The following is a 14,824-nucleotide window of genomic DNA, read 5'->3' on the forward strand; positions in this document are numbered from 1 at the left end:
GAACCAAAAAGGTAAACGATAGTACTGCTTTTTAGATAAGGTGAACACAAATCTTAACATTACAGTCTTCCATTACTGTGGGTAGAGAAACCACTACCCACAAAAAGAGAAAAAGCACTCAATCCACAGAAACATAGAACTATCCTATATTAAAAAAAGTTCAAAATACACCAAAAAAACTCCTCACAATCAGAAAAATTATGACCATTTCCGGACACAAACTCAGCCTAGTAAAAGAAACCAAGCACTTTACCACCAACATTCTTTCTCCTAGCCTCTTCATGATCCATGATACCAGCAGAAGTCGTCAACACAATATAACCAAACTGCAGTTTCCAGAAATATGTTTAGGTCAGGAGGAAAAAAAGCCTGTATAATACTGAAAGAATAAATTAACAATGTAATTCACATCATAGTACCCTTTTAAATGGCTAAGTAACCTAAAACATAAACTATTATTTCAACAGGGCAAACCAAAGACATTTAATTCTTCCAATAGGTGCAAACAGTAGAAATTTAATGATATATTAACCTTTTCTATGAAAGCTTATAATACCCTAATCTAGACAATTTTCGTAACCTGTTTTTTAGAATTCAAATTTTAATCAAATTTTATCCAACTTTTTCTAATTTTGTCTCGGGTTTTCTAAACCATCCAAATATAATTTCAAAAAACATATTCTCTCGGTTGAAAAATCGCAAACCCAAACAAGCCTAATTAACTACTAAGAAAGAACTATCAAGACCCATACTACTTGTAGGTTCACAGTCATGATAAAACTATCTTCTCCAAACACATTTACAAAAAGGTTCTGATGCTAACCTGTCTTGAGGGGAGCAACCTTGCAGTCCAGCCTTCAACCTCTTTGACACCAACATCAAAACGAGGACTAATAACCCCACACTTGTTTATCCTTCCATTCAGTTCGACAACAATTTTGCCAGACCTGTGGTCGTCAACATACTCAAACTCCCCAATGTAACCTATAGAGCAACATCAAAGAGGCAAAATGTAAAACTTTTAGACTGTACAAGTAACACAAAAATTTAAAGTTTTCTCCATCTCTACTGTACCATGCTTCTGCATAACCAGAAGAAATTTGATGATCACTTTCGAGGATGGCCTGATCATGACCTGGCGCTTCCCCCTCTTCTCAGCATTGTACATGCTCTTAAGAGCATCATTCAAAACACTCACTCGCACCATTGTTTCCGCTACATATTTGAATATTATATGTCAATGACAATAACAAAGCTTTAGCAAGCAGACCAACTATGCTTGAAGCGACAATTAAAAAAAAAAAAAGTTTGAAATTGCCCTGTTGAATATTTGTTAGTCAATCATACAAACAATTCACTTGACAATGGTCATCTCTCATGTCATTCAAAAGCTCAGTCACGTTACCCATTAACCAATAAACCTTTCCCAAACCAATCACTTGGGAAATGGGTTGTAGAAAACCCAATCACTTAACATGGGTGGTTATCCCAAATCTTAGGTATAGTGCAACCTTATTCTAACTTGTTAAAATCCATGGATTCACTACACCAACCCACAAATCCAGCTACTACAAGAAGAAAGAAATAGACCAAGAAGCAAACAATCCGTTTAACATTCAACAGCAAACCAGCAAAAAACCATTGCAAGCATTACATTGAACATCTACACCCATACATATAACGACCTAGAATGGGCATAAAACCACAGTTTCAAAGAAGGCGTTCCCATCAAAAAACCAATCATCTACAACCCATTCTGGTGGTTCATCAAATGAATAGCCACAAATTCGTCATGATTTTACATAATGTAGCAAACGCAAAATCATGCGGTCATCCACTCAGTGACTCAGCCCAGCTCACAAAATCAGCTGTACTCTAATCCACTGATCAGCAAACCATTTTTATATTGAAAAGATATAGTTTTCTTTTAGATTTCCCACCAAAAGCACATACTAGTAACTAAAACAAAAACAAAAAAAAAAAAACAGAAACAAGAAACAAGCATGAACGTCAAAAATGAAACAACACCATGGATCACACATATGTAAAAGAATTACAGACCGAACAGATCAAATAAAAAAAACTCAAACAGAAACCACAGAGCGCATCGAAGTTCAAACACTTGAGGATCCGTTTTTGTTCGGTTCGTAAGTACCGTGTAGGAAGCAGAGAGAGCCGAGCAGAGGCGCCTCCAAGACCGAAGAGCTTATTAGGGTTTCTTGGAGGCTTTGAGAGAATGATAGCGTGGAAACCCTCGTGCCTATATTTGGTTGCCAAAGACGTGAATTTACTAAGTTGCCCTCGAACTGGGGCTCTGACAGATTGGGCCTCCGATGTTGGCCCATAAAGAACCTGATAGTGATAAGAAAATATGTTCGGACCGGAGCTAAATGGGTCAGCTTAAATTTCCCACGAGCCCAATTCTATATTCCCGTCAATAGGCTAAAACACCACAGCGCTCATGGTGGGCTTAGAACCTTTGCAAACCCTGCGCGAACGTGGCCCAACACTTTTTTTTTTTTTTTTTTTTTTCAGATAACATTGTTCAACACTTGAACATGAAGCATTCCGTAAGGTTGACGTGGTAATCCATGTCAGCAACTAAAATAAAGACGGTTACGTAATTTACATTATACTAATTATATTTTCCAAAAATGATATGATAGTTCATATGCTATTTGCCACGTCGGCCACTAAAATGTGAACTCTCATGTGGTAGGTCACATGACACTCATTTTCATAAGAATAATGCATAATACTCGTCATATTAGATTTTTACACCAGCTTAAAATGCGGGTTTTTAACCACTTACAATTTGTCACATCAACCAATGCGAAAATTTAATATAAAAAGTAGCGTTACTTTATTTTTTATATATAAAATATAAACTGTCATATGAATTTGTAAATGAATTGTAATAAAAAAAAATAAAAAAAAAATAAAAAAATAGTAGTATGTATAACTACAACCTTGCTTAATTTGGGGCATAATCCCCCTCAAAAAATTTTAAAAACTCCCTCAAAATTATAGGTTTTTATGGAATGTATATATAAACACTTTACATTTTTATTTTGACCTCCTAGAAAGTCTTTATTTCAGTTTTACTCCACTTTGCTGATATTCTATTTCCGCCCCTAACCCTATACATTTTCCTTAATTTTAAACCCACGTAAAATAGTTGTCGGAATATGTTTAATTGTTTGTCAAAGTTAATATTATTGTCAACTCGATTGTACTTGGTGTAAATATAAAATTGGCCTGCAGATGATTAGTGTTACGTACTATGAGGGTGAGAGAGCCGATTAAGGTTTGATTATATATCAACTTCAATATTATATATATATATATATATATATATATATATGTATAGAGAGAGAGAGAGAGAGAGAGAGAGAGAGAGAGAGAGAGAGAGAGAGTAATATATTTGCATGGAAGAGTTCAATCTGGTCAACCATACAGTATGATATTTCAAGTTCTATCTTCACCATCTGCTTTTGATTTGGATTTTCTCGTCAAAACAAACAGAAACTTAAGGTTATTAGGTCCCCGGCCAATCAGCTAGCAGACAAGAAAGGTTTTATCTTTCTTGCCGCACGGATTCCACATGGGATACATATCGTGCATTGGTGACAACACAAGCTGACTTTGGAATTAATTATTGTAATAGACTAATTAAGGAGTGATTAACAAAGAATTATAACATAAGATGTAATAGAGATTTTGAGATAAGAACAAATTTCAACCGCGTTTAGGTCGTAGATTGATAGTTACATGGGCATTAATATTAATTAGGCCTGTTTACTCCTGCAAAGAACAGAATCAAGACAAAGAGAAAACTTGGTTCTTGACTTTTGAGTTTAACGTGGTCAATCACTTTAAAATGGACCAAGCTAGTTAAGTAATTAATATCTAATATTGGTTTTTTTTTTTTTGGAGGGGGGAGGAGTATAGGCCACTTAAAAAGTATTATTAAGAGTACTACAACTTTAATTATAAATCTTTTAATTACAAACTAGCGGGACAATTTATGTGATACTTACCATGTTAGTCACCAAACAATTAAATTTGATTGCGGTTGATGTGGCAACATCATGTGGACAACCACATTATTTTGTAAATCTACATGAGACTAGCCACATTAGTCATTAAACAATTAAATTTAATCGATTGAAGTAAATATGACAATGTTATGCAGGCTCTCATGTCAAATTATATATAAAAGGAGTCTTAGTAGTATCCCAAACATTCTCACTACCTTAAATCTATCACAACAAAATTAGATTCACCCGATGAACACGTGTACGTACTTGGTATCCAACTCCAAAAATTCCCATATTAGATTGACTTAAGCTTTAATTTGGGGTTCACATAAATTCAAATTTTATTAGTCTCTGTTTTATTTCAGCCGGGGTGGCCAGGGGCAAAGCCATCATTTAAGATTTGGGGGGACAAAATTAAAAAAATAAAATAAAAAATTACGGGGGCAAAATTAAAAAAAAAAAAAAAAAAAAATAGAGGTAAAATTTTTAATTTTTTTTTTTAAGGGAGTATTTTTTACCTTTATTTCGTATCAAATTATTTTTTTTCAAATAATAAAAAAAAAATACCCTCCAAAAAAGAATTAACAAACGGAGCTTAGGCTTTGTATATTTTGTTTTTAATCAATTATAACATATCCTCGAGAAAAAGAATTAAAATCCCCTCAAATTCTTTGCCCGAATTTGATAGAATTCGGGCAGGTAGTTGTGAGTGAGCATTTATGGGATCCACCTGACCAAATAAAAGTTGGGTTACCCGACTATTAATCTGGTCAGGTGGATCCCATAAATGCTTACTCACAACTACCTGCCCGAATTCTATCAAATTCGGACAAAAAATTTGAGGAGATCCTAATCCCAAGAAAAAGGTGTGTACAATTAATGTGCATCACCGGCTAAATGAATGACTTCATTAATGGACTCACCAGAGAATCATCTAATTAACCATCTTCGATTACCATGTTGAATTAAAGCTGAATTAATTGCTTAATTCCCTGGCCAATTAAAGTATCTTATTGGACTTTACACATGAATTAATCAAGATAATGAAAGCAATCAAATATTATTATTATTATTTTGCTTCAATAGGGTATTATTATTAATCACTCACCAACTGTTCCACCAAACTAATTAAGTGCAAATATAAAGAGCATACACTAATTCAAGTTATAAGTATAGTAGGTGGCCTGCCAGCAACAAATTGCCTTACTCGGTTACTCAAATAATCACAAATCACTCAATTAATTCACTTCAACTATATATTAATTAATACCAGATTGATTTTTATCGAGAAAAAATACTGTAGTTTAGTCACTTGTATTGGTTACAATTGATAACAGATAATATGAGGAAAAGGATACTCAACAATCAAGGTTTAAAAAGAAGAATGCTTTCATTCAAATTGAATTGGAAAAATTTTCTTCAATTCAGTCTATTATATATATATTGACATGTGTCCAAAATAAATGTGATTCTCACATATATTTTTAAAATGAATGTGAGAAATATTATATGCATTTTAGATACATATTAGTTTAATAAATTGGACCGAAAGAAATTCTTACAATCCCATTTGGAGAAAAAGTTTGTACCTACATTGATCTAAAAATTTTATTGTACAATAAATTTTTATTTTGGTTAAGGAAGTGCAATAAATCAAATTGGGAAGGTAAAAAAGGAAAATGTAAGGACATATAAATAAGGGAAAATTTTACTTATAATTCTTGATCTTTCATATTCACTTTTGTAAAAGGGTACACAAGCTTTAAAAAGTGTCAATTTAGGGTATTTATCTTTTAATTTTTTTCAATTTCAAACTGTCATTAAAATTTTCCGTTCAATTCAATTAAAATTTTCAAAATATCCTGTTTATTTTTTTATTTTTTAAAAGAATTATAAATTTTTTTAAAGATTCAATCATGGGTATTTTTGTAAATTCTGTTAAATTCTAACCAATACCTAAATCGTAGCAAATTTTTTTTTTTTCCTAAAAAAAAAATGAGGGATATTTTAAAAATTTTAACAGGATTTAATGAAAAATTATAACGGATGATTAAAATTGAAAGATCGATACCTAAATTGACACTTTCTAAAGTTTGGACTGATACATTTTTACAAAAATGATGAAAAATCGATATCATGAATTATAAGTGAAGTTCTCCGTATAAATAAATATCGGCCACTACACACACCATAAAACTTTAAAAGAACATGCAATTTTTTTTCTTTTTATTTTTTGTTCAATTCAGAACATGAACTTTTTAAAGATTCTTGTGGCGAACGATGTGTATAACTATGGCAATATTACCATAAGGTTTTTATTAGGCCAAAGCCTAAGTTTCTAAAGGCGACACACAAGATCTTTTGCTAAAGGGAGGTGATATTTGCTAGGAAATGCTTTTATTGGGAAACATTTAGACTTTTAAACGCAACACAAATATATGAAGAAGTTTTAAAAAAATTAATCCTTAACCTTATAATTTTATACTCAATTATCTATATATATATCATATTGAAAATAATATTAATTAATGTCTGGAAAAACTCTTGGGGTAGTACTACAGATTATACTACAACATCTTACAAACTTACGTGGGAGTCTACATATAGCATAATATGGGTGAAAAAAATTAAGGAAAAACTTCACTTAATTCCTCTTAACTCTATCACTTTTGTAGACTTCACCTATCAAAAAAACAGATCTGAGAGGAGAATGAAGCAGATCTGCTCCCTCCTCCCTCTCTTTTCCTTTCTACTCCCCGCTCCTACCCCCTTCCCATTCTAGTTTTTTCTTTTGTTTGTAGGTGTTATTTGACCAGATCATTAATTTTGGCATTTATGCTATACATTCGTCCATCTACCTCTGTGTTTTGCCGTTCATCTCTTCTTTGGCCGCTGCTGCTGTTTGCTGGTTGTGTTTTTGCTTTAAATAAAAGTTTTCTTCTCTTTAGATCTCCTCATAAGCGATCTATAGGATGAAGGTTAGTTAGGTGTAAGGGGCTATCTCCCAGGACCGATTTAAATAAATTTTTCTATGATATTTGGCTACCCTTGTCTTAGATTTAGTTTGCTCGGAGCAGATATGCTATTTAACTATTTTTGTACATGGATTAGCGGAAAATGAAAATTATAGATAATACTTTATTATAAGAATTTTGTTTGTATCTATGACTATGTAACCTCATACCATGTGACTATGATTCTGCAGAGCTTTATGCTTTGTGATGTAAGAGCTTTATACTCGTGATCTCTGATTAATGAAATACTTAGATCTTTCATTCAAAAAAACTTTATCACTTTTGCAATCTTCCCCAATGTTTTAAAACTCCCAATTTATTGTATCGACCTTTCAGTTATTTGCGATCTCACCCCTCCTGTTAAGGCCAGGTCTGGAGTGAAGTCAGACGGTCAAATGATAAAATTATCCTTATACCCCTTTAAACTTTATAAAATTATAAAATTATTCTTAAATTACAATTATTTAAAAAAATTGAAAAATCCGTACTCCTCCATTCCATTGAAATTTAACAGAAAATCCAACGGTAGGAATAGTTGAAACAAGCTGAACCCACCTCTAAGTATATCAAGTTAATCCCAGATCCCTTTATGTTTTGACTAGGAATTAATTATTATAATATACTCGCATGCATATAATTAATTATTATCATGTAATTGAAAAAACAAAGTCAAATTAAGTGAAAGCGAAATCAAACAGATTATTTGCCAAGTTAGAGAGCCGCCCTCCTTTTCTATCTCGTGAGTTACCTGGACGCTTTCTATTCCTTTCGAGCAATAAATACGCAATTGTGACCGCCGAATCCCTTTGATTAATGGAAAGAACCGTTGTTACACTCAAAAGAAACCCTACAAGTCCCACCTTCGCTACAAATATATATATTCTCATCAAGAAAACTCTTTACACGAGCTCATTTTTCCATTCTCCTTCTGCTACTATACAGAGAGCTAGATAGAGCAGCTGTTCTCTGCAGTATTTCAGATCATATAAAGGTGAGGAACTAATCAGCTAGTTTCCATGGCATTATTATGAAGGCTTAATTAACCAGGTTATATTAAATCTTTTAATGCTTTCATTTCATTTTCTGTTTGATTTCTAAGATTACGTACTATACAAAGCCTCCATATTCCAATGCAGAAACCCAGTTGTTCTCTCTTTCTCTCAGTTGCATGCATGGCCTAATTATAGTCATATTTATGAGATCAGCCCTTCGATCTTTAGCAAGTTTTATTTTCAATATATACGTGACTCATTCTTTTGGAACTTTGAAGGCGCGGCTAGCTTCTTCCAACAGAATCTGATCAGTCTGAGAATGAGGAACGCTCTTCTTCAATCTGTGTACCCACAGTCGCTTTACAGCTTTGGTAATTTATTTATGATCGATGTTTATGGAGCCTAGAGAGACTAAAATTTTGTCATTTTTCTCGGGTTAAAACAATTTCCTTTTGACGATGAAATTAATGAACAGAGTTTGTTTGACTATTTAATTACTATTAATGGCCGTATTTAATTCATTTTGTTTTGTTTTTTCAGGTAACAATTATGAAGTCCAGGTGCCAAATTTGGACGTCTCTATGCAGATGGATAGCGAAGTACTGTAAGAGTTCTTCCTTTGTATCTATTATTATAATCCAAAAGAATGTTTAAAAATGAATTAGTATTGAATTTTATAATAAGCAAGAGAAAGATAATGAAAATCGAAACCAAATTACGTGTTAGAATATTAATTAAATTATTATTATTTTTTTTATAAAATTTAAAATCATATATATTAAAATTAAAGTCTTAATTAATTCAAACCTTATTTAATTTTCGTAATTCACGCGTTAGATCTCTATTGTTTTTAGTTGGATTGAAGGCTTTTTTGATAAATGTACATGCAGCATTACCCAAGATAATAGCTTTAAAGAGATTCCAATTTCTGTGGGATTATGTTGATTGAAAACATTTTTTTTTTTTAATCTTCATATCAAAAAAGCAATAAAAGACTACAAAAAGATTAACACAGTTTACTTCTAAAGCTGGACTGAAGTTTGGTACCAGTCATTTTGGTCATTAGCTTGCACATTTGAGTTTGTTTGGCAAGCCCTCCTCCCTCCCAATTTTCTCTTAAAAAGTTAATTTCAAAACATTTGAACTTTTTTTTTTTTTTTTTTACTAGTTATTACCATTCAAACAAAAAAATTATTGACTACAAAATAAATTTTTTTCACTTATTCGTAAAAGAAAATTAAAAACTTCTTTTTTTAAAAGACCTCTCAAAAATCTTTACCCTAATAGTAAAGAGCCCCCACAATCTAATCCCTACAGTTGATGACAGTAGATTCCAATTGATTTAACTATTCAAGGGTCAACACTAAAAACCAAAAAATATACTCGATCCAAAAAGAAAACTAAGAACTAAGAAGTGATTGAGCGTGACCACCTCTTTTGTCCATACTCTTCTTACATTCCTGTATCTGAAATAGAAATCTAAAATGGATGTGACATTTAAAGAGAAACCTCTTACTTACAAGAAAGTTAGATGTGCAATGAGCAGCCTCTTAAGACAAGTCTAACAGCTTTTTAGCTTGTGTACGGAGAAGTATTAGAATATCATTTATATAATAATTTGTTTTTATTAGTTATATTTTTGAGATCAATAATAATTTAATAATTTAATATAGTATTAAAGTAAATGTCGTGATGTCAAACTTTGTTTCCGTCATTTACATTTCATTTTAATTAAATATTTTACATATTGTACTTCATCTATTAAAGAGGTGTTTGGACAACTACATCAAGAGTTTATTTATGAAGAGGGAGTTTGAATCGTCCATTAAATTAAAAGTTTAAATCCATGCATGTGTGAGGGAATATGCTAAAATATTATTTAAATGATTAAATCAATAATTTTTTCTAAGTTTAAACTTTTAAGTCAAGTGGTGATTTAACAAATTCATCTAAGTCTTACCTGTTTGAACTGTCGGAATACCTGTCCAAATAAGTATGGCCTGAACAACCTCTCACATAAGACTATTCATTACACATGTAATAAACAACCACGTTACACCGAATGGGAATCCAAGAAAATTGTATTGTCTCGACAACCAGTGTGTCAATATTACTGGTTGAATTGGTCCACTCTAATAGTGTTTCCTTTGGTACAATTGTTTGACAGAAATCTCAATGGCAATGGGTTTTGTATGAAGTCCATAGTATTCAACAATGACCAGCTCCAGCTGGGGAATGGATGCTATGCACTTCCCTTTCGGTCCCTGATTAACTATACCCATCAATCAGGTTTGGCGAATTTCCCTATCTGTCATCAGTCTTAAGAACATATTTTCTAGTCAAGCCTAATTTCCTTCGCCTTTATTCTTCTTCCTCCTACCTACTATTAAGCTACTATTTTGTTTTCTATTGCATTCCTGCACGTACAGTATATTATTAACAACCAAAAAGACTAAAACAACCCTCTTTATGCACAGGCTATCAATCTGGTCCCTCAAGCCGTGCCGACATTCCGCAGCAGTCAATGTTTCTAAGCCAGAAATCTTTAATTCCACAATTTGAACCAGTAAATTCCATCTCTTTATAATTTCCTGTATTATATCTCGATTTTGATCTAAATTTTAATTTTGGGTGAATTAAGTGATCAACATTTACTAGGAATAAAATTAATTCTTGAAGGCAATATTCAAAAAAAGAAAAAGAAAAAAAGACTGTACGCATAATTAAGTTATATATGGGTTTGTTTTTTTCAGGAGTTGCAGGCGGTGCCAAATGGAAGGAAACGTCCAATTGAGGTCGATGACGTCTTGCCCACAAGAGGAACCGATATGGTTGGCAATATGCCGGCATCGAACGAGTGGAAGAAGACGAAGAGAAACAAGGCTTCAACTTCTGAACAACAATATTGGCAACATGAAGTCATGAGAGGATCATCGACGCATATCCAAGAGCACACAGTAAGTGATCAATTTATATGCCTAAAAATAATATGAGTGCATGTTTTAGGGGATACGACAACTTTTATTATAAGTTAAAATGTAACTATTTGCACTATATTTATTACTTTTACAAATTAACTGTGATAATTCACGTAACACTTTTGACAAATTATGTGCTGCATGACAGTGATCTGAAGCTCATTTTCATAAAATGTGATCCCTACTTGAGTTAGGCCCGCCATTCACCAAGATACAAATAGTCGTGTACGCATAGCTTGCATTTATTGCTCTTCGTTGAAAAGACTTCTTTCTCTTTATATTTACAGGTGCATGTGCCTGCGAGGAGAAGCCAAAAGCTCAGTGACAAGGTCACGGCCCTTCAAAAGCTGGTCTCACCTTACGGCAAGGTAGCAATTGATGGTTGACGTTAATAAATAGTCATTTTTCCAGAAATCGATATATATATATATATATATATATATATATATATATATATATATATATATATATATATATATATATATATATATATTAGAACTTTAAAGCAAAAGAAGCTAGAGTTTTCAATTTATTTATTGCAGACCGACACTGCATCAGTTCTTCAAGAGGCATCGCTTTCTATCAAGCTACTTCATAAACAAATTCAGGTATAAGTCTTGTCGCCTAAACCAGGGTGAACTTTAACATAAACGTACATAATGAATTAATTGTCAGAGAAGGGATAAAAAAGGAAGAAAAAAAAAAAGGCAAAGAGAAGAGTTAAAAAAACAATGGGTAATTGTGAAATCAGTCCACGTCATTAGTCTAATTTACAAATAATTTGTTGTTGTGTCAAAGTGAATTTAAAAGTCTTTTAAGTTATATCAAAAAAATAATTTTGTCATTCAAGTCAAATTCCATTAAAATATTTGACATATTTCATTAGGTGTCACGTTAGTATCAAACAAAATACGACGTGCATGTCACTATTAATAAAAAAGTAAAAGAATATTAAATATATAAAACTTAAAAAATTATCTTTTTAAAAAAAAAAAATGAAAAAAGAAATAAAATGAAAGAGGTGGCCAGCCTTTAATTTGTTTATTTGTTCTTTTTATTTTTTTTTAAAAAAAGTTTTATATATTTAAAAAAAATATTAAAAATGACATATAACATTTTTTTATTGGTACTGACGTAGTGCCTAGTAGAATCTGTCAAATATCTTAACGAAATTTAATTCAAGAGACTAAATTATTTTTTTGACATACCCTATGGACGTCCGAATTCACTTTGATACGACATAGATGGATTTATAAATTAGCCCAACCATATTGACTAATTTTGTAGTTTTCCAAAAAGAACAACAATGAAAAGCTTGTTAATTTGCTCTCGTTGCTTCATACTTATTTTGTTTGTTGGTTTTTTTTAAAAAAAATAATAATTATCACACATACAGTTAAATTATTACTTATTCAAAAGTTTAAACTTAATTTAATAACAAACGAAAAATTAATTATTTAATTAATATTTTAATACATATTTTTATTTTTATTTTTTGGTTGGATTGGAACAGAATTTGTTCGCGATGCTGAGTGGCTCATACAAAAGTGTTAGAGCTAGTCAACGACAGGTAGACATGCAGCGATATATTGTTAACGAAACTTTTGTTTTTGTAATTTTATTGAGAAGTTTATTTCCATAAAATGATAATTATTGTTATGTTCTTAATTTCTCTAGTTAATTTTAATTTTACAAAATGGAATTTCCAACAGGAAATTGGAGAAGAACAGGTGGACCTAAGGAGCAAAGGGCTTTGCTTGGTTCCTGTGTCGTTTACTCGTAAAGTCAAAATTGAAAGCACTGCTGATCATCATGCACTGTGGTGCCCATCATAAATAGCTAGATAATGTCTACTTCTACCCCACTATTTAGCTTAAACCCTACGCCATATCACCCTTTGACTCTAATCTCAACTTTAATTCATATATGGAGACTTTGAGAGGATCCCTTGCATCAACCGGAGGTGTTTTTATTGCTTGATTAGAGCTTAATTTAGAACAATTAAGGTGTGCAAACTGGTTTCTTTTATTTTCCCCAATAAAGAGTAGCCACCTATAGCTAGCGTTTTACTTATATTTTTCTCTTTTATTTATGCCGTTTAATTTTAAGTTTTTCATGAAAAAAGAGGCAGAGATTGAAAATAAATATTTACAACAAAAATGGGAGTGTTTCAATTTTTGAATAAGGATATATTATCTCTGTTTAAATTGAATGTGCTTGCAAAATAAGAAGAAGATCAAGCAAGAAAAAGAAAAAACAATTCGTTGCAAACAGTTCATACATGTTAATAAATTTTAATTAATAAAAGCACAATTGGATATGTGCTAATAGATTAGGAATATGTTAGAATGTTAATTAAATAATTATTATTTTTTTCTCTTAGTTTAAGTTTTTTGAGTAATTGATAATTTGACATTAAGTTTTAATTTTGAATCATAACTTTACAATTTATCTTTATTTTAATTAAATATTTAACGTACTTTATGTCACTTATTAAGAAAAAATTAAACCAACACATGAGAGAGAAGTATTACATTCCAAAACTTCTAGGCATGCATCAATTGTGCATCTGAGTGACCTAAATGATATCAAGCAGAATATGACATGCATGGAAGATATTCAAATTCCATCTTTTTCCCTAATATGGGTAATCAATTTTTTTTTTTGTCTACCCTCTGCCTAACTAAAAATTAGGTTTCGTTTTTCGACGCTGTGTTTTTCGATGTTTGGTGCAACAAAAAAATAATAGTCAAATTAAAAATATTTTTGGTTTGACCAAAAAAATTTATTTAGTTTTAGAAAAATCGTTTTTGTTTTTAAATTTAGTAAACTATTTTTTGAATTTGAGTTCCTTATTCTCAAACCGCTGAAACTCACCGGCTGTTTTTCTGTCGTAACTAATTTCCGTACGAGCCAAACGTTGAAAAATATTTTTAAATAAATTATTTGTTCTAAAAAAATCATTTTTTTGAAAATATTTTTCAATAGAAAATATTTTAAGTCGAAAACAATTAAAGCATTAAATACATTTTTTAGGAATACAATTTTTTTTAATTGAAAGGGGAAAAGGGATAAAGAGGGGATCTAGCCAAGATTGACGTATACTTATCCAACCCTTACCTTTGTCTTGTAAAAGAAGGTCTCGACAATTGATTCCACTAAAACTTGTTGAAACAAGTAGGAAGAACGGATATGTTTTTTTTTTTTTTTCCTTTTTTAACCAGTATTTCACGTGACATAAAAATAAAGATAATTTTTATGTTTTGAACGATTTATTTATATTTTTGACTTGAGAATAATAATAAAAAATAGACTTAAATTATCTATAAAAAGAAAAAAGAAAAGAAAGAAAGAATTAAGGATAGAGATTTTCAACAATTTTGTTATTCGAATTGCTAACAATTTAAGTAATAAATGTGAGAGAGCTAATATAAAGCCTATCTATACAAGCAAATTTTAGGCTGTCCACCAACTTGCTCAATCATATGATTATATAATTTTTTTATTTACTACTTAAATTACTAGCAATTCAAACAAGAAATTATAAAAAATCTGAATGAAGAATTAAACCCAATTTACCATCAAGATCATCAAGCAACAAGGAAATGAAAAGGAAAACGAAAATTTTGGGTTGGGCCAAAATCTTTCCAAACGAAAAGGTTGGGTCCACAACTGCAAAAGGCATCGTACGAAGCCCAATATCCTACAGTAACATAGCCCCCTTTGCGTGAAACGCGAAAGCCAATCTCACCCTCTCACCGCACATGTCGTGGCACCCGATCAGTGGGTGAACACTCGTC

At 31.5% G+C, this 14,824-nt stretch overlaps 2 protein-coding genes across 2 annotated transcripts; one reads left to right on the top strand and one right to left on the bottom strand.

Annotated features, from left to right (window-relative positions):
* Positions 1–2,287, bottom strand: LOC133864851 (small ribosomal subunit protein uS8z/uS8w). Its single transcript, XM_062301281.1, has 4 exons — positions 2,156–2,287; positions 1,075–1,215; positions 824–984; positions 1–326 (listed from the first exon to the last, which is right to left on the bottom strand). Exons 2-4 carry the CDS (start codon positions 1,205–1,207, stop codon positions 228–230), a joined length of 393 nt encoding a protein of 130 aa, XP_062157265.1. The 5' UTR covers positions 1,208–1,215; positions 2,156–2,287; the 3' UTR covers positions 1–227.
* Positions 2,288–7,984: 5,697 nt separating this feature from the next.
* Positions 7,985–13,097, top strand: LOC133862326 (uncharacterized). Its single transcript, XM_062298113.1, has 10 exons — positions 7,985–8,045; positions 8,325–8,417; positions 8,587–8,650; positions 10,214–10,335; positions 10,524–10,612; positions 10,800–11,003; positions 11,312–11,392; positions 11,567–11,632; positions 12,538–12,594; positions 12,737–13,097. The coding sequence occupies exons 2-10, from the start codon at positions 8,366–8,368 to the stop codon at positions 12,857–12,859; spliced, it is 858 nt and encodes a 285-aa protein (XP_062154097.1). The 5' UTR covers positions 7,985–8,045; positions 8,325–8,365; the 3' UTR covers positions 12,860–13,097.
* The last annotated feature ends 1,727 nt before the right edge of the window (positions 13,098–14,824 follow it).

The sequence above is a fragment of the Alnus glutinosa genome, chromosome 3 (genome assembly GCF_958979055.1).
Source record: "Alnus glutinosa chromosome 3, dhAlnGlut1.1, whole genome shotgun sequence".
NCBI lineage: Eukaryota > Viridiplantae > Streptophyta > Magnoliopsida > Fagales > Betulaceae > Alnus > Alnus glutinosa.

Coding starts and splice junctions, on each gene's coding strand:
- LOC133864851 (XM_062301281.1), bottom strand. CDS start 1,207: ATGGTGCGAGTGAGTGTTTTGAATGATGCTCTTAAGAGCATGTACAAT. Junction 985..1,074: donor TCTGGTTATGCAGAAGCATG/GTACAGTAGAGA, acceptor GTTGCTCTATAG/GTTACATTGGGGAGTTTGAG. Junction 327..823: donor GGTTGCTCCCCTCAAGACAG/GTTAGCATCAGA, acceptor TGGAAACTGCAG/TTTGGTTATATTGTGTTGAC.
- LOC133862326 (XM_062298113.1), top strand. CDS start 8,366: ATGAGGAACGCTCTTCTTCAATCTGTGTACCCACAGTCGCTTTACAGC. Junction 8,418..8,586: donor ACAGTCGCTTTACAGCTTTG/GTAATTTATTTA, acceptor TTGTTTTTTCAG/GTAACAATTATGAAGTCCAG. Junction 11,633..12,537: donor TACTTCATAAACAAATTCAG/GTATAAGTCTTG, acceptor GGATTGGAACAG/AATTTGTTCGCGATGCTGAG.